This window comes from Mercenaria mercenaria, chromosome 13 (genome assembly GCF_021730395.1).
Source record: "Mercenaria mercenaria strain notata chromosome 13, MADL_Memer_1, whole genome shotgun sequence".
NCBI lineage: Eukaryota > Metazoa > Mollusca > Bivalvia > Venerida > Veneridae > Mercenaria > Mercenaria mercenaria.
Window position 1 is genome coordinate 69,934,959 of NC_069373.1, and position 20,100 is coordinate 69,955,058.

The 20,100-nt window shown below is 33.5% G+C and overlaps 1 protein-coding gene across 1 annotated transcript in view; it reads left to right on the forward strand.

Moving 5' to 3' along the window:
* The first annotated feature begins 7,267 nt into the window (after positions 1 to 7,267).
* Positions 7,268 to 20,100, forward strand: part of LOC123529533 (QRFP-like peptide receptor) — a 59,468-nt gene continuing 46,635 nt past the window's right edge. The window contains exon 1 of the mRNA XM_045309902.2: positions 7,268 to 8,133. Within this exon, the coding sequence (XP_045165837.2) occupies positions 7,677 to 8,133 (457 nt within the window). The 5' untranslated portion in view covers positions 7,268 to 7,676. The remainder of the gene's footprint in view (positions 8,134 to 20,100) is intronic.

The window sequence follows — 20,100 nt, forward strand, 5'->3', positions numbered from 1 at the left end:
ACATAACTTATTTTCTTCAACTGTGTTATCTGACATATGTTGCGATGTTATGTATTTATTGTATACCATTAGGTTCATTTGTCTATATGAAAAATCCAAACGTGTTGTAATTCCCCTAAAACATGTCGATCCAGACATAGAACACAACGCTCGGTTGAGCATTTATTTGAATACGCATCATAGTCCTATCAAGTAGACGACTTTCATGGTAAGTGTACAACACGACGTGAGATCATTCAAATTTGAAATTTTGCCCTTTGTTTTTATCCTTAAGCATTGGAAAATGTGAAGCACTTAAAACTACCGAAACGAACTTTTCACACATCCTTCATTTTGGCATGCATGCTCTTTTACAGAAAGTAGATAAGGTACAAATAAGTAAAATATGAAATTGAATTTTCAATAAAACTGGTCTTATAAAGCTGTTTATGTAATATGGGTATAAAGTTTATGTATGGGAAACCAGTACTTAATGGATAATTGGACCTTCATATCGTCAACCATGACACAAAATCATATATAGCGGCTAGTGTAAGAAAGGTATTACTTAATGCATTATCTAATGATAAACTTTTATTTCAGTTGAAGCTTATCATTATATATATATATATATATATATATATATATGTGTATATATCAGAAAATTTCAGAACCAACCCTAATCTACTTTCATAGATATTTGAAACTACCGACCCCTTAATTTTTGATGGCGGATATCCTGAAAAGAAACGCCCGTACATCATTAAGAGCTACAAATATAATATATATAGTATAATGGAAAATGCATTATGGAGATGTCCATCAATTTGAATTCTGACATATTTAACTTCATGAATCCATATCATAAATTGTATACGTTTTCTTAATAAGCATTCGTTTGTTGGCATATTGCTTTTCACGTACCAATAGCTTTTTTTCAAAAATTATGGGAACTAACATAATAATAATTATTTCCTTTTGCTTAGCATAACTTTGTTTTACATCTTTGTTTTCTGTAAGCGCCTTCTGTATATCCAAACTAAATGGATGTAGGGAGGCTTGGAATGATTAGTTGGCCACAGTTGAACTATATTTTCTTATTACGACATATGCACTTCGAAATACATACAAGGTAGAAAGAAGACGTTCTTGCTCATGAATCATGGTTTATATACAAATTTGGAAATATCCGTTTCCGTTTCAGAATAAGATTTAAAGAACATGCCCTGCATGATATATAGTACCAGACTTCCACTTGTCTTTTAGCAGTCTTTATTTATATATGTTTGAGATAACTTCAAATCGTAGAATTTTTCAAATGTTATTGTTGTACCACTACACGGCTAGTGAATAATTTTGATTCATGCGACTTTTAACAAATATGACATAGGAAAGAACGTTTTTCTTTCTTTTTTTAACTGTCTGGGCTTGCGAAGTAACGCTCTAATTGACGAAATACACGACCGACTGCTTATTCGGTTAATGCAGAATATGTTTAATTTAGACATTATTTTCATGCATTCTTAATATAGTGCCAATACACGTGAAATGAGAAAACTTTTAAGAAAATGTTAAAAGCTGTTACTATTCGAAAATTTCATAGCTTGATTAAAATTACACTGCTTTACGTTAAGCTCACTTTAAATACTCGATACTTAGGTTTGTTTTGCAGTCGCCATTCCGAAACAACAAAATGGTACATTTCAGAATAAAGGCTAGAGGATAATTTCACAACATAAGAATAGGACTAGATTTTTACTTGTTGCATAATTATGTCATCAAAAGTAGATGCAGCCTTTCATCATGAAGAAAACAATGCAATATAAAATGTTCAAAGAATTATTATATATAGTATATCCCATCTTTGAAAAATCTTTGCAAACATGTTCTCTTCAATTATGAGGCAACTGTCAAATATTTATTTTTGAAGAATTTCACGGATTATTTAAGAAAAATTTAAAACCGTAATATACAGTACAAATTTGTTTTGTGACCACCCAAGGGAAGGAGAGAAAATGGACTCTGAATAAAACTTGAGTCTTAATACAACACAATTTGTTCTTTAACAGCACGAATGAGAACCGGAAAATATTTAGCTTTATGCTGGTGGTCTCTGAATAGACGTGGTCTGTCAAAGTTTGTCTGTAACCAAAGAATGAATGGCAGTTTTTCGATCAGTATGTTTCCTACTTTGCCAAAGAATCAAAAGTCGCATAGCATCTTTTAAAAAGTATTGAACTGTGACACTTGAACACAAGTGATAGAGAAAGATTCCCCTGAAATATCTTACTATTCTCAGGCTAGCAGATGGTAAGTTAACTAGATGTCAATTTTAATTTAGAGTACTAGATTTTGATTAAGGTATCGTAATATGTGCACTGTGTACTTTTCATTTCTTACGATGTCAACGACATGTGAATGACCCGTTCTGCTGATAATGAAATGTACGAGGGGCATTTTACAAGTAATGCAACTGGGGTAATAAGAAGGGCGCGTTTGATAGATTTTAATTTATTTACGCTTCATAAGCCCTCAAAGTAATCGCCCTTGCTACGTTAACAAAGTTTCAAATGTTTAATCTAATTTTTTTAAAGGCATTTTCATACTCATTTTCAGGTATACCTAGCATACACTGATAAACAGCGGATCCCAGGGCCTGTCGGGACATATAATGTCTATCAGCTAAATGTTTTTTTCAGTCAAGGGAACAAGAAAATAGTCCCACGGGGCTAGATCTGGAGAATATGGTGCATGTGGAAGAACTCGAACCCTTTCCTTCTTCAAAAACGAGGTCACAACAGCAGACTTATGCACAGGGGCGTTGTGGTGCAGCATTGAAAGGTGCTTAAACTCAGTGTGCAGGCGCCTATTAAAATATTGTTTAAGTTTCTTCAACACTTTCTCTTTATAAACTAATCCAGTCACATATTTTCTATTTTGTACAACTAGTTTCATAATCGGACCGCGGATATCAAGGAAAATAACAAACATTGCTTTCTTTGCACTCATCAATCCTTTGGCAATTGAGGGGCCGCGGCAGTTTTTGGTAGCCAATATTTTGTTGTTAATTTTCCTAGTAGGCTCAAAAAAGTGTACCCATGTCTCATCTCCAATAATAATGTCAGAATACTGCTTTTCTATGGTATTTTGGAAACATTTTAAGCAGATTTCTGGCTGTTTCAAGTAGGACACGTTTTTGCTTGTTCGACAATAAATGATGGGGCCATCTGGCTGTAATGCGTCTCATTTTCAAATTACGTTTTAGTATGAAAAATACACTTGCGACTGAGATACCAGCCTGAACAGTTAGTCTTGCGTCAGACTTAACCACCGGTCATACTGTTAGAAGTGGCACTACAAGGACGTCCAGGTTTTGGTGCATCATTAATGGAGTCAAAGCCGCTTTGAAACTTCTTAACCAACCCCGTGACTGTGGCATACGACACTTTGTTCTGCACATTTCCTCAAACAATATCCTTCGCAGACACGCCAAGTTTGCATCGAGTCTAAATATAACCTCGAATTTGAGCTGCCTTTACACTTTTCTCGCCGACCATTTTTACTTACCTGTTGCTTTTGTCAAAAATTTAGCGATAATACAACATGTACATATGTAAATTTGATATATATGTGAATACATATAATTCAATGCGTCGTTCTTATGCGAAATTATATATCACTCAGGCCTACGGCCTTCGTGATATATTCTTACGCATAAGAACTCAAAACACGGGAAATTCTACGATAAACCACTCTTGGAAACTTATTATTTCTTAAATAAAATCTGTAAAAAGATCCTTTGGAAGCAAAAGATGCAACCAAAATTGAGTCTGTTCATATAAAACCCTTCCGAGAGTTTTTGCTTTTGGATAGTCATAGATGATTCGACAAATGATCCTCTTTTCTCTCTTCTGTAATTTTCAAATGTAGAAACATGTTTTCAACTTACTCTAAATCGTGTAACATTCTAACACAGGAGGTGAAAATTACAAGGAAATGTTGATATAACTGACTTCCTTAGAAATAGTGGATATCAGTCATGTGTCTTACATTGATGTGCTTTTAAATTATAATAAATGCAACTCATATATTTGCATTCAACACTCTTAGCGAAAGTCTAAAAAGTATACTGTATGTACAAACAGCATATTGCAGTCACATTTGTAAAATTGCAGTGGGTCGTAAACAGTGATACTCCAAACGTGATTATCGCACTTATTGATGTTGACGTTGTTAATCCAGTATTGATACGTTTATAAAAAGCTTAAAATAGTCGGCAACTTACGACGGTCGTTTAAATAATACAATTTAACGTCCTAACAATGCGTCAGATCGTTTCGTGATATTTATTTATTTATTTGGATTTTACTGCGCACCAACACAGTATAGGTTATATGGCGCCAAACAGGACTACACATTTTGGTTCCACATTTCGTGATATAATAGAATAAACTTAGTCAATAGATGTGACATATAGCCTCTAAAATATTTCGCTTCTGATGTCAGTAGTCTTTATTAGAATTGAAAAAATAATCGCTGTAATCAAAGGAGACATATTTTGACTGTAAATATATGCATCACACTTTGTTTTAACTTTTTACTAGACACCAACAGGAGACACAAAGTTGTTCGTTTGAACTTTACATCAATCTGCAGTAAATATCTCTTTTGTGCTGTTATTATAGCCTATATAGATAAAAGACGCAATGAATTATTTGTATTTACTAGGCCTGAAATACCATTTTAGTACATTACTGGCATTCAACTACGCTAAAACTCGTACGAATTCTGCCAATAAATAATATAAATAACGAAGCAAGGAACTTGTAAAAGCTGATATAAAAATTTTGATATACCTTTCTATAAAAGATGCATTTCCAATAACAACGCGGAAGAATAAAGATAAAGAAATGATATAACATATTCTTTTAATTAGTCTTGTAAAATATGCAATATCGTAGTATCACTCATCACTCATAGCTTGTGCTTGGTCACAATGACAAAGTCATACTTGCGGGCGTACAGCGCATTTTCGTAAACTGCACCGTATAATTTCCCTGTGTTTCCAATGAGTCGTGTTAGAGTTCAAACGCCATTATCATGGATAGAAGTATTTTAAGAACTATCTTATAGAACATAAAAATAAATAAACTTGTCTCTTACATCCAAACTGTGCACAGGAAACATTGAATATAACTCTGCTTTATATGTTATAAGTTTATTGAAATTGTTATTGAAAATGAGATAAGATAAAGGCAAAAACAAACTGAAACTTTAGGCACTATTTCATACAAAATACGTGCACTGTCTGATTTAAAATTTAAGAACCGTTTGTTATTCTCAGCATGAAGAGTTTTATATAAAATAACAACTTCGTCATATTTCAAATATCAAGAGAAATAGTTGTCATGCAACAGTATTTATACTGATTACAAATATTGCATTTTACGACTACTAATTAAGTATGCGGTGCCGCTATGTCCATGCTTTCTTTATGATATGTTAATTGCCTATTGTGACTTTCCGCACTTTAAAGGGTCGTAATGCCTCGTTCACATATTTTATTATGGACGTAAAATAGGCAAATTTCTTGTCAAATTCTATTTTGTCATAAATTTGTCAAATGTTACAATACTGATAAACATATTAGAAATTATTACTGGATCCATTGTTTTTATCATCACCCTTTATGACACTAGCTGTGAGCAGTATTGAAAGCAATGCCATTCTTACCATATAGATATGCATAACATTTAATTGGACAGCTGCGCATGCTTTGTCTGTTATTGACATAAAGTTAAAAACATTATGGAATTTAAGCTACCCGTTTTAAATGTATATAAGCCACCTGCCAAGTATATGAGATACATCAATGCCATCTAATTAGATAGAAATTGTCATGCAAACTTAACCGTCTAAAATGTAGTTGCATGGTTTCTTTAGAAATGGCACGAACAAGTAAAGTTGACTAAAATACAAAACGTATACACGTATAAAAATAAATCAACATTAAATGCTGTCACATAAAACTGGTGAGCGGAAGTTATCCGTAGAGCATGTAGTGTGCTAAAACTTTTTAAGATGTCCATATATATATATAATTATATATGTTATTGACTAGTACAATAAAAGGACACAAATAACTTTATATACACTATTTTTTACTATTATTATTATAATTATTTAAAAATCATATAAAATAATAATTATCTAAAATCTAGACATTAAAATAAAATACTTAGTTTTATTCACAGCGAACAAGAGAGGAAACACTTTTTTACTAATTGATATGAATATCTACATTGGTACATATAAGAGGAACATAATGCCAGTGTTTTGATACAGCTAAGCTCAACAAATCTAAATTTGCTCTGTTAATGTAAATGACTCGACAGGTCTTTTTGTAGGAGTACGTTTGTCTTAAATGAATGTTCCATTTCTAGATGATTCAGGTATTTCAGTAGCTGCTTAGTTGAAGTAACCTCATGACTGTGTAACATTGTAACGTTACGATGTTTATGTTATAATTGATATTTTATTATGAAAAAGGTATATTTCTTTTAGTTCTTCTTAGGAAAAAGGTATATTTAAATTTGGATTGCAATTCGTTTTATCAAATGCAATGAAAATGTAAACAAGATATTGTTCAGCCGTTTAAACGTTTTACACTTAATAAAAACAAAAGACTATTTATTGCGAACGTTTAGAATAACACTAAATTTTGTTAAGTCAAGATTTTGTGGACGGCGACCAAAGACATATGCGTATGAAAGTTAGACATCTAATTACCAGAAGTTTCCTTTTTATCTTGTCGTCTCGGGGATTTTAGCAAATGACTTTAATGCATCCTTTCAATACTAAAATTACATTCGCGGCGATTTAACATGAAATTTCCTGTTGTCCGGGAGAAACGGCCATCTGGTTTCTTTGCTACTGATGTTAATAAAGACATATGTATAAAAGTAAATTTTCTTCCCCTAGGGATTGCCATTGACACTGGAAAAGCGAAGTCTTTGACACATCTAATAAATTCTCTCCCGCGGCTTTTCCACGGAGACTTAACAGTTTTATTTTCTTTGATATAATTGCAGTCGAACAAATGTTCGAAGCAATGGAAATTGGACATTTTGGTGCCCGTGATTACGAACCGGAGACGCTCTACCTCGAGTTTTGTCATTTCGTCTTTCTCGGAAATTATCGATATAAGCCAATCACAGCTGCGTGAGATAGAAAACATGCTGCGTTCAGGATCGTATCGAGTATCGTTATGGAAGAAAGCTTTAAAGCTTTGTCAGTGGAGTGTGATTGTCTTGTACGAACAGGTGTGAAACATTCTTCAATGAATAAGAGTAATTAAAAAAATACTTGTCATTTAAGTATATTATTGTTAATCCATTACAGCTTGTTTCTCGGTTAAAAATGTTGATAAAGGAATATAAAATATATTACACAATTATTACAATCTTGAAAAAAAATGCCTTTGTTAAGGTAAACTTTTCAGATATGTAAACAGATATTGCATGAATGTGGAAATTTGTCATACGTCTTTTAAACGTTCAGTAGAAAGATTGTTGACAGAGCAGATTCTTGATAAACATATTTCGCCGGCATGGAATTTTTAAAAATAATATATTAAGCGCACCATATAATCCAGAGTCGATCACTGCAGAATTACTTCCAATTAGTGTATATTAATAATGGATACGTCTAAATTAGCGGAAATGACGGACATGACACCGGAAATTAATAAATCATTTCTTGAAAAGACGAAAACAATCCTCGCAGAAGGAACCACGGAGCAAATGATGCAAACAAACATGACCTCTCTATATGAAGATTATTTTGACTATCTGGATAATATTCATAACATGAACTATCCCGTAGAGTTTAAAAACGTCCCAATCTGGGAAATGACCATAAAGATTACCATTTATGCTTTAATAATTTTACTAGCTATTGCTGGAAACCTGTTAATAATCATCGTAGTGGCAAAGAACAAGAGAATGCAGTCAACAACTAATTTTTTCATTGTGAACCTTGCCGTGTCGGATCTCCTGGTAACAGTATGTTGTACATGGGTACACCTGGTTGACAACCTTACAGACGGATGGGTTCTTGGCAGTTTCTTTTGCAAAGTAAATTCATTCGCACAAGGTATGTAAACAAACTCAGTTCATGTATAGCTTTTATCTGTATATTTATTTTTAATTTTATTTTTTCAATTGTTGCAACTGTACGCAATGATTATAGAATTGTACCTGTCTTAGCGGCCACCTGTATTAAACAACCACTTCCTGTAGTAGCCAGACGACTGACATCCAAAATTAAATTTTTGATAGTTTTAAGTTGTCTTAAGCAGACGGATTTTGTCACCTCCTTGATTGGCTGCAAAATTCCGGTTTCACTGCAATCATACATATAATTAGAATTTTACATACTGTCAAACAAACTTCATTCAAAAGGAATTAGTGTTATAGTATTGCATTTCATTTACATTAAGATTTTTGTGGCCTTAAATTTCTGAAATAAGTTTGATTTATAAAATTCGTTTCATTTTGATTAGACTACATATTCTGTAAATATGTAAATTTGTCTAAACATTGAGCAAGTCTTTATAAACGTTCAGAATGATAAGAATTACTATAAAAATAAGATATGAAAGTGGAAAAGCTTAAGAACCAAAATTCATATACTAGTTTCAGTTTGGCCGGCGATCTTTACGATCAGACCAGAAAATGCAACTCGTCCTGCAGAACTTATTCAAAATTATAAAACATCTCATTGTTTTTTTTATATTCAAAATATGGAAGAAATCAAACAAGAAATTAATTTGCAAAAGGCTGATGACTTACAAGCCAAATAACCAGTTAATTATAATCAATTAACCAAACCAATTAAAAATTTACTAATTAGCTAATTTGGAACTATAATGCAGAGATACTACTTGTAATATGGTCAGATGAATATTGACAGAAAAACACAGGCAAATCAGTGAAATAACACCAATCCTTTGATATATTGTTAAAAACGGCACATCGTGCCTTTTGTTATAAAGACGAAAACAGATACATGCAATTGAAACTCAATATCTGGAACTATGTTATCTCACATTTCCGGCTGTCTCAAAGATATTTTCAAGTCACGCCCAGAAACATGTGCACAAAATACAATTTGAAGTCAAAGTTCGGTTATTTCGATGTAAAATACTCCATCCCTTGGAATTCGAGATACCGAGGTTCAACTGTAAAACTATAAGTGCCATGAGAAAACCAACATAGTGGGTTTGCGACCAGCATGGATCCAGACCAGCCTGCGCATCCGCGCAGTCTGGTCAGGATCCATGCTGTTCGCTAACAGTTTCTCTAATTCCAACAGGCTATGAAAGCGAACAGCATGGATCCTGACCAGACTGCGCGGATGCGCAGGCTGGTCTGGATCCAAGCTGGTCGCAAACCCACTATGTTGGTTTTCTCATGGCACGGCTCAAGTGAATCTTTAAAAACTTGATTGATAATCAGACAAAAGCGAAACAAAATCTTAAAGAGTAGTAAATGTACAGACGTGATCTACACGCGTGATCTTTATTCAACAGCAGAATCTATATGAGGAGGAACAATTACCGCATTTATATCTTTTCCTGGTCAAGCCATGGCTAAATGCCTGCAAATGACACGCTAAGAAATGTCATGATGCTTGGTCAGTCATGATTTTATATGTCTGGGATCAACAACACTCATTTTATTTATATCACCAATTTTCTATAAAAATGTTCCCACTTACCTTTTTGGTTACTTTTTTTAACTTTAACATACACTCAGTACGTTTAAAAACGCATATCCGTAGTTTTTCTCTTTTTCTCAGAATACAATAAGTAACATTAAGCAAATTTTGCACATAAAATACCGTACCCATTTTTGAAAATTTAAGCCAAATTTCATTAATATTGTCAAGATATTCCGTAGTAAAATTTACACCTAACATAACGCATAAGAAACATAAAATAAAAAAAACATGAAAAAAATCGAACGTGTTATACTAAACCTTTATACGAGAAATACATTTCTAAACAACGAAACAAATTGACAAAAATCCTAATATGGTCATTTTTGGAAATATATCATATCACACCTATCAAAGCTTAAGACTTCTAATCAGTGTTACCTAATTAGACTTAAATCTACCCTTACGTATTATCTATTGTTCCAATCACCAGAGAAATCGATTACTAGTAATTTCACTTTTATATTAAATATACATTGGAGTGTCTCTAATGTACTGGGTTATTTTATCCAATTTGGTACAAATTAATATTTCTGACTTTAAAATACCTCGTTACCAAGAAATGTTAAAAATAAGAGAAATGTTGTTTTAAGTATTTCAAAATGCCAGTGGTAACTTCATAAAAACAACAACAAATTACAAAATTATGGAATTGAAACGTTCGAGTCTTGAATGAAATTATTAAACTGGAATTTACTTTGTGATATTGTACTGTAGTTTTGACATAATTTTCCCATTTAAAATGATTAACTGTTTGTATTGTTTGCGCATGCGTAAAATTTCGAAATCCGCGTTTGATATTACCTTTTCAGGTAAAAATGTCTAAACAAGGTAAGTTTTTTTTAAAGAAAAAGGTATTATGATTAAGTGTTGAAAATTTGAAAGGAAAATCTGATCTAGTTCTTGAAAAGTCCAATAACCAAACATGTGCGCTTATAAATATACGGAGTGAATATGTGATATTAGAATTTGTCGCAAAAGGGAAAGACAAATTGTATGGTTAAAGGTTAAAGTACAGCTTATGTTATCTTCACAATCATCAGGAATAGACGCACTGGAGAGGTAAAACATATGCAATTATGTAAAAAGTTCTAATCATTGCCTCTGGGTTTTGACAAATTCTATCTGTCTACGTCTATATGGTGTCAGAGTAACTCAATTCACTTTCCCATGTGCGTGAGAACTCTATTATTCAACATATGTAAAGTACCTCGAATGGTAGTCAAAACACGATCGTGAATTAATTCTATAATAACGTTACTTTCAACGTCACATTGCTTCTTCTATCGTGTACTAAATCATTATTAAATATTTGAGCCGCGCCATGGGAAAACCAACATAGTGGGTGTGCGACCAGCATGGATCCAGACCATCCTGCGCATCCGCGCAGTCTGGTCAGGATCCATGCTGTTCGCTAACGGTTTCTCCAATTCCAATAGGCTTTAAAAGCGAACAGCATGGAGCCTGACCAGACTGCGCGGATGCGCAGGCTGGTCTGGATCCATGCTGGTCGCAAAGCCACTATGTTGGTTTTCCCATGGCACGGCTCATTTCTTTTCTATCTAAAACTAGAATGTTAGCATAACTTGTATAAACGTTTTGATATGAAACTTCTTATTTGGTATTCGACTTGACCTATTAAAAGAAGTAGATCGAGGGAATAAGAGATGTTTAGCTTATCCCAAATACTTATTGTAAATAAAGTTAAATACAGTAGCAAATCTTGCCAACTCTCTTTTACATAAGTATTCCCTTTGTATGCATAGAAAATACACTATTTGGGAACGCGTCTAAACAAAGGTAAAATTTGAAAAGATTGAAAGGTAAGTGCTCAAAGGCATTAAAATCTGTTTGTCAAAACCCCTTCGGATCTGCAGAGACACGAGGGAAAATGTTAGGAGAATGAAAATTCTTTAGTTTCTATCATTTAATTACAAAAGAATCACGATTTTTCATGATTTGGCCGTAACAAATGAAACAAGAAGATTAGGGGAAAACGTTATATATTTCTGATTTTCCTAAGTTTATAATGACAAATGATTTTTGCTGAAAACACAGTGTGAACCCAAACATCCTCCACTATTGAACTTTTATTTCAAACCTTTCTTTTATAATCATCACTTACCGTTTTCAAAAGTATTATTCTTCCCTTTATATTTAACCTTAAATGCTTTGTTTCGATTTCTGTCTGTAAAAATAGACCTTTCTTTTTATACATTTCCTGAATGGAAACAGAAAAGGTGATTTCTCAGATATTTCTGTTGCCTACATTATTGAACATTGTACTTGAAAACAAAAACATCGGATTCTGTGCCTAGTTTTCATTTGTGTTGATGAGGACAACAGTTTCCTCAAACAATAGCAAACAAAACATTGGGGCATTTTTCCTCACTTAGTAGCAACAAATACAATAAAGGATATTTTATCTTCTATACATAAATATGAAGTATGATGGCAATATTCAAGTGTGCTCAAAAAAAGTTTTAAAACTAAAATATATTTATGAGAATCTTTTCTTTGGAACAAGAATAAGCAAATATTCGCTCACGTCACGATGTTCAAGGTTTATCAACAGACGAACGTGTAAGTAAAAACAAAAAATGATGTTGCTTTAACTTCAGCTTAAAACCAAATATCGTGCGTTTGTCTTATATTCCTAGATTGTGTGTTCCTCGAACATTTACACATTTACATATTTTAGCGTACAGCATACTTTAAAGTGTTTTAAAAGAAAAACAATCCTATTCGGAATTTGTTTCTTCGTAAAGAACATAACTACAAAAGAAAACGTCTGTCAATTCAAACATTTATCAATCCAGGAAAATGTCGAATAATTGATGGGAGAAGATTTATAGATTTGAACATTTATATTAACAACAATAATATTAACAAACATGCATGATTATGAAATTTTTAGAATACAGGATCACAATTTCATTCAAAATCATTTAACAGATTCCTCTCAAACAAAAAAAATAAGTTTCTGCTAAAGAAGTTGAAAGTATTTACCTAAAAGAGAATCGTTCTGCAAAGATAAAGAGCTTTTATGACATAAACGTTACGAGCGGAATAAATGTTACTATCAAAGTTATATGCTTTGATCAAGCGAATTTAAGACCAAGCTAGAAATAGAATGGTCACTAAATTCAAGATAACGAAAAAAATTATATCAGAATCATCAGGCTTAAAAAACAGTTTGCAGGGTTTTCTCGCACAACAAAGGTATAGCACTAATTACCTGGAACGTTTCATGACTTAGGGAATACATCTGCGGATGTCTCAAAATTACATTCTGGTACTTATAACATGTGTAACATGTTAGGAGGAGTGGACGGTAGCTTGCACTTCCACTACCGTCAATGAACAGGCTCAATCAAACCGAACCTGCAACATTTTCGTTTAAGTCGTGTTGGGCGATCTTGGTTTTCCACTTTTTTTTAGTGGCCTTATCACGAAAGGTTTTGTTGTTTGTATGATAGAAGGGTATACGTACTTCCAAATTTCGCCATATATATATATAACCTGCTATTTAGCGGATTTTACTTATGTATTTGTACATGATATTTGTATTTGTTTACTTTTGTCAAAGCAGTGTTAAAGCTGTGCTCAAAGTTGTAAATTAAATCTATTACAATATCAAAATTCGATATATTGCATCGCTTTTGTGAAAAACGTTTGAAAGGTTAGAATATAATGTTAGAATAAATGACAGAATAATCGCGGTTTTAATCTTGCATTTGTATAATAATACTGAAGCAATGCATAGATATTAAATAATATTCTGGATGCGATCTGATCGCACGTTCTTGTATAAATAAAAAAAAATGTGCATTTACAGGCAGCAACAAGAAAATGACAGAATAATTACCTAACTGATGTGTACTCATAAGTCTATTCATTCCCCTCTGAAATATTGTAGTGTATATAACAGAGCCTTGTTATAAGCCTTTGGTTCCTAAAAATGTTAATGTTTATGTATAAATACAAAATACATATTTTACCTAACGATCCCTAAAAGAGTATTAGTCATTTACTGGCTACATGCAATCATCTTACTAGTTTTAACATGTGAAGGACAAAACATTTTTAGTCAATGAGCGGTATCAAAGGCTCAAAGTCACTGTATAAAATGCTAAGGTAACAGTCTCTCTAGACTGAAAATTGTTTCAGCTCTATAATTAAAGAACGTTTTGGTTGTCGAGTGTCTTAGTATGGATGATTGTAGCCCGTAGATGACACCTGATGTTTTATGTTGTTTGGTCAAGGCCACAGCATACAAAATTACATACCCACACATGCCTCTAGCATGCCTTCATTGGGGCATATGTGTTTTACAAATGGCTCTTGTTATTGATAGATTTTTTTCTGTATTTGACAGTCGTGCTCGATATGTATTGCAGAAAATACTGTAGACGGATTGGATCATTCTTTGTAGATTGCTTTTGTTTGTATTTGACAATCATGCGTGATACTAATTGCAGTATGCTGAAGGCGGACTCGCTGGGCACTTTGGGGAAGATCCCGTATTTAAAAGAAGTCTTTGTTTACAGCTATTTACAAGTAAACAGCTGCACATTTTGTAAAATAAGAAATAATATCTAAAGCAAATAATTCAAGTACCTTACAGATTTAATTGAAAATACCTCTGATATTGTTATATATATATATATATATCTGCCTTCAAGGTTAAAAAGGTAATGGAACAACATTCTATGATGCATTTAGTAATTCACTTATGTTATATATTATATACTAAAGTCTGTCCCATCCCATCGGTTAACATCAACTTGGATGCACGGTGACAAAACTGGTGCAGCTATCGGTAAAGTAAATGGCGTTAGTCAAACTACAAAAAAGTCACCCTCGAGAATTTCAAGGATTTTTCTCTAAGTACTCGAATTTCTAAATGAATGCCACATATATTTTTCCAACGGCAGCTCACTGTTGTTAAAAATCGGCCGCCATTGGCGTTTACTCTCTAAAAAGGAGGAGAACATGAAAGTTCACGTGAATTACTTGGGGAGCAACTCAAAATGGATTTAAAAATGAATAATCGTCGTTTGGTACTGAAAAACCTTGAAAGATCAACAGATTGAACAGTTCGTATATTCAAAACAAATTTCAAATGCAAGGAAGACAAATTTACTCACATGCAACTTGCAAATTCCAAGTTAACTGTATGCTGTATCCCAAGGTCCGATTTACAAATTATCAATTCCCCATTTATTTTTCCACCGGCCAGTCGGAATACAACCTCATTTTTGTTCTATGTCGAACAACTACACTCAGACAGTGGCACTCTAGATGATATTCAGGCCCAATTGCACTATACATATGAAACAATGCGTTGATTACACCATTTTTTTATACGCATGGCTCAAAAAATAACCTGTATTCTACGATTTAAACATCCTTCCTTCCCATTGAATGTATTTCAAAGATTTCTCGATATATTACCCTTTCCAAAATTAATTACCATAAAACTACTGCTTTGAAAACACACTACACTTTTCTATCGCGTCCGATTTGAAAGTGACATCACAAAATTAATGACATAAAACTGAATGACGTCACAGCAGACTTGCCTTACTGTTCATCCAACTAGTGGCGTAGCTTCTATAAGGCACTGCAGGCCTGGGTCTGCAGATATCCGAGAAAACGAAAAATATAAAATAAAAATGCTAAATATGCAAAATAAAAATGGAATGGTAAGGGGGGATAAGGCTATAGGAGCTTATGGTTATCTAAAATTCCGTACTGAACATGTAATTAGAGCTTATTAATTTTATTTCCATGATTGATAAAAACAAATACCAGTAGTTTAACTATTATCTCGCTCGTATACCACGGCCCCGCAAAATATCACCCTGCTACTTTGTTAATGTCGGAAAACAGACATTGCTTGCAGCTTGTAGTTAACATTTTATAAGCGCTTTTAACCCTGCACTAAATATTTTGGCACCAAATTTGAAAATGGCATCATCGGGTCCGCCTTATCCTGACCAATGAGATAAGAGAGATGATTAGGGCCTAATTACGACGCATATGAACGGAAAAAAAAGTTTTATTTGCCCACAAAGCACGCAAAACTAAAATCTATTTCCATTGAAGGGATTTTAATCTGGAACCCTGTTTAGGCGTAAATGGACGCATTACCAAAAGTACGTAATTTTGTGAAACATGCTTAATCGGCAAACACTACACGGTAAAATCCTTCTTTGTTTATAAAAAGAAAATGTTAAAAATATTTTAGAATGATACTTAAATCACTTAAACTAGATTTTGTATAATTTGATATGATACAAAGAGGGGACACACTTGTAAGTCTGCATTATTGTGCAACTTTTAAAAAAATATGAATACAATCTCATAATTCTAACATTGAAGTTAAATTGAGAGGGCACCGGTGCTGATAGAAAATTGTGTCAGAGAGGGTTCCCGTGCCGGATGAAGGGAGATAAGAGAGATCCTGTGAGACAAAGAGGCAATTTCGCCGACTTAGAGGGATCCCGTGCATTAGCGAAATCAATGGAGTTTTTAAAGAAACGTGATAAAAAAAACACACATAAAGTGTATTTACAAATAAGATGGGATCAACGGCTTCACATCTGAGATACTAGATCATCGCGTGACTTAAAGCTATATTCAAGCAAAGTTCTCTCCGTCTGCATTCCATCTTCGTTTAAACTTGTGACAACTGATAAAACAAATTTAACGATAAAAAAGCAAAGGTATGGCTACGTCTTCCCGTGATTCAGATATTTTTATGCACAAGCTTTTGTTCAGGATGAAAAAGCCAGCTACGCTCCTGCCAACTATAAATCCGTAATGTTCAGAGCGTGAATCGCGGGTCAAATGCTATAGAGCCAGATCGATTTAGAATGTAGATCTACATCATTTAAACATCTCTAAGGGTTTTGAAAGTTTAAAAGAATTTATAATTTTATAGTTTTAATAATGTCAAATTTTTTTCTTGTGTAAATACCGCTCTAAAATCACAATTTCGAAACATTTTAATTTTACCAAAATGTTTAAATGGAGCCGAATTTTTTTTTTATGGTAACAATGGTAAGCTTAACCATGTGCGGATCCAGAGGGGGGGGGTCCGGTAGTCCGGACCCCTTGGAAAATCCTAAAAAAAAAAAGGAAAGATGAGAAGAAGGAAAGAAAATGATTTTTTCGAAAAGGCAACATTAGGGACCGCATTCAAAGTGTATGAGGTTGCTTCACGTAGAGCGCTTATTCATATTTATGTTAATTATCTCAAAGATACGAATAATTCTACCTTTTGTTTTAACAGGTGAGCTCATAAAAATGTGAAAATAAGGGGTATATTGTATATACAATGGCAATGGAAAAGATGTTATTAAATGCTTCTAAAACGTCCCAAAATGCAGGAAATGAAGCGCTGAATTTCAAAATATTCAGGGGGAGTATGCCCCGCTATTTCCTCTTTTAGCATGTTCAACATATACTTATTGACAACTCTTTATTTGTAAACGGCTAACATCCACCTAAATAACCTCAAATTATTAAATATAAACAGACACATGTTTGCCATGGTAAGGGTTCGGTCGGAACACCACTTGAGAAAAATGGCTGGATCCGCGCATGATGTTTACGCACGGTAGGGCCATCGCCACATAATGTATGTGAGCTCGAAGCAACGTCAGAACGAGACTACGATGTTTAAAAGTCGAAACCACGAAACTATGATGCTGAAAGTCGAAATCATTTCGTATTATCACCATCGTGGTTTCGCGGTTTCGACTTTTTAGCATCTTAGTTTCGACCACTATCGTAGTTTCGAGTTTTCATCATCGTAGTTTCGAGTTTTCACCAGCATACTTTCGACTTTTCATCAGTGTATTTTGGACTTTTTATCATCGTAGGTTCGGCTATCAAAGTCTGAACTTTCAACATCGTGTACTGCCTTCCTGATACGGCATCATCTAAGATATATTCTTTTGTTTTTGTCTTTTTTTAAAAACAAATATCTCAGTTACGCACGACTGAAAATTAAGCTGGGCATGAGAAAGGGTAAAGTATTCTATCCTTTGCTGCTTTACGGGTAACATTAATCTTAAAATCGACCCAAATTTAGGGGAGCTCTTAAAAAAACATTTTGATCTACTAACGATTAATACTCAAACATCAAAAATATATTTATATTACTCTGTAACACTTGAACTTAAACATGCCAATTGTTCCCCGTATTATCTTTTATTAATAACAATTATTTGAATTCATAAAACAAGAGGGAGACTTTTTTAGCAATACAGTGTGAACTCGGCCCGAGTTTTATTTTCTAATACATTTAAACGTCGATAATTTTGAGTTGTCCCCTAAAAAAAGTATTACAGGGCGCCGCCATATTGTTTATATACAAGAAGCGACGCGACGTCATTTAGCATTACGGTCTATGGAGGAAAATACAAAATTGAACATATCAACTTCAAAAAAATCTTTTTTGAAAATTGAAAAAGTGTCTAGAGATATGGATCTGCGCTATGTAAAAACATATTTTAGGGCATCATAGCGCATATCATAATTTTAAAAATGATGTTAACCAGATAGGTGGGACAGACTTTAGTTCAAAAGCTGCCTTAGCTGCAACTTAAAAAGGGTTAAGTACAAATTACTGGACACATTGCGATTAATATACAATTGGATGATATAAGCGGGCGACTAATATGGCCAAAAATGCATCCATAGACTTTTTCACAGGTACCAAGTTCTTTCTTAGTGTCAACTGAATGAAAATCTGTATCTTCACTATGTATAATCTTATTGTTACAATGCCAAGTGTTTCTTTCCGGGTATGACAAAGAGGATATTACATGAGTGAATGTATTGAAGGAGTTAAATAAAACAATGAAATGCGAGGCTCTGCTCTGTTCAACGAGTTTAATAAATTCAATGTGGAAGGACACAAATGTGATAATCATTTTATCACATGTAAGCTTTTCCTGCTGAAACATCAAAGTTCTTACTTTAAATGGTATAGATCAAGTCACTCCGACGAACGTCCCTATTTTTAAGGAGGTAGGTTACCTTAATATTTGTATGTGCGCATGCCCAACCGGAAGCTAACGTGACGATTTACGACGACGATTACGACAAACTAAATGTGTTTGTATATCCATTCTTCTGAAAGAAAATCCTGAACCTGTCTCCGATCTGATGCTTAATGGTTTAATAAGGTAGAAATAATAAATAAATTGCCGCAGAAACGCTTCAAAACATTGTTGACTTTAAATGACGTCATTGACGTCATGACGTTACGTGTAAGTTACCGCGCAAAAATTGGTAGTTTTGATTTTCAAAGTATGTAATTCTGTGTTTGTTTGTTTTTTGTTTTTTTTTGGGTTTAACGCCGTTTTTCAACAGTATTTCAGTCATGTAACGGCGGGCAGTTAACCTAACCAGTGTTCCTGGATTCTGTACCAGTACAAACCTGTTCTCCGCAAGTAACTGCCAACTTCCCCACATGAATCAGAGGTGGAGGACTAATGATTGCAGACACATTGTCGTTTATCAAATAGTCACGGAGAACATACGCCCCGCCCGAGGATCGAACGTAATTCTGTGTATTTTCTTTATTTGAAATATATTTAAACAGCCATTATTTGCTGAAATATTTTTATGAGTCTTTCGCTCTGAATAATGATCAACATTTTGCTTCTTTTTTGTAGTTATATTGAAATGTTATGCGGAATGTAAGAAAATTGATGATGGTCATTAATGTTATTTGGAACATAGTTGGGTGAAAGGTTACTTATTACGGCCATTTTCAAATAAAGATGGGGCAGTTTGATTTGTAATACATATTTTTCAGTTTCCCTTGATAATTTGTTACTTATATACTAAAACTAAGGTCTGAAATTGTTCAAATTTCAGTAGACAATTGTGGTTTCTTGAATTAGATTGATGTTACCATGGAAACGAAGCCCGTGACCTATATATCTAAATGTAAAATTCAAAAGCGTTGTTACTGGTCTATTTAAGGAACACAGCTTCGGCTTTTTATTTGCATTTCAACAATATCCATGAGAATAATAGCAGCTTGCAGAACGAATTTTCATAAAAAATGTCCAACGAGGGGTGCTGCTGTAAGTATTTTAAGCTGTGAAATTTGTTTAAATATGTGCAAATAACACGAAAATATTACTTAAGTTAGAAATAAGATGTTTTTAATCTACATTAACAAGAAAGATAATTTTATTTAATATTTTTTATAAGAAATTACGATAAAAAGCAAGATATAAGCTATTTTAAACACCTCTGTTGCCATGGTCACTTTAAACTTTAAGAAAAATAGGGCACCATGTAAAGAGCTTG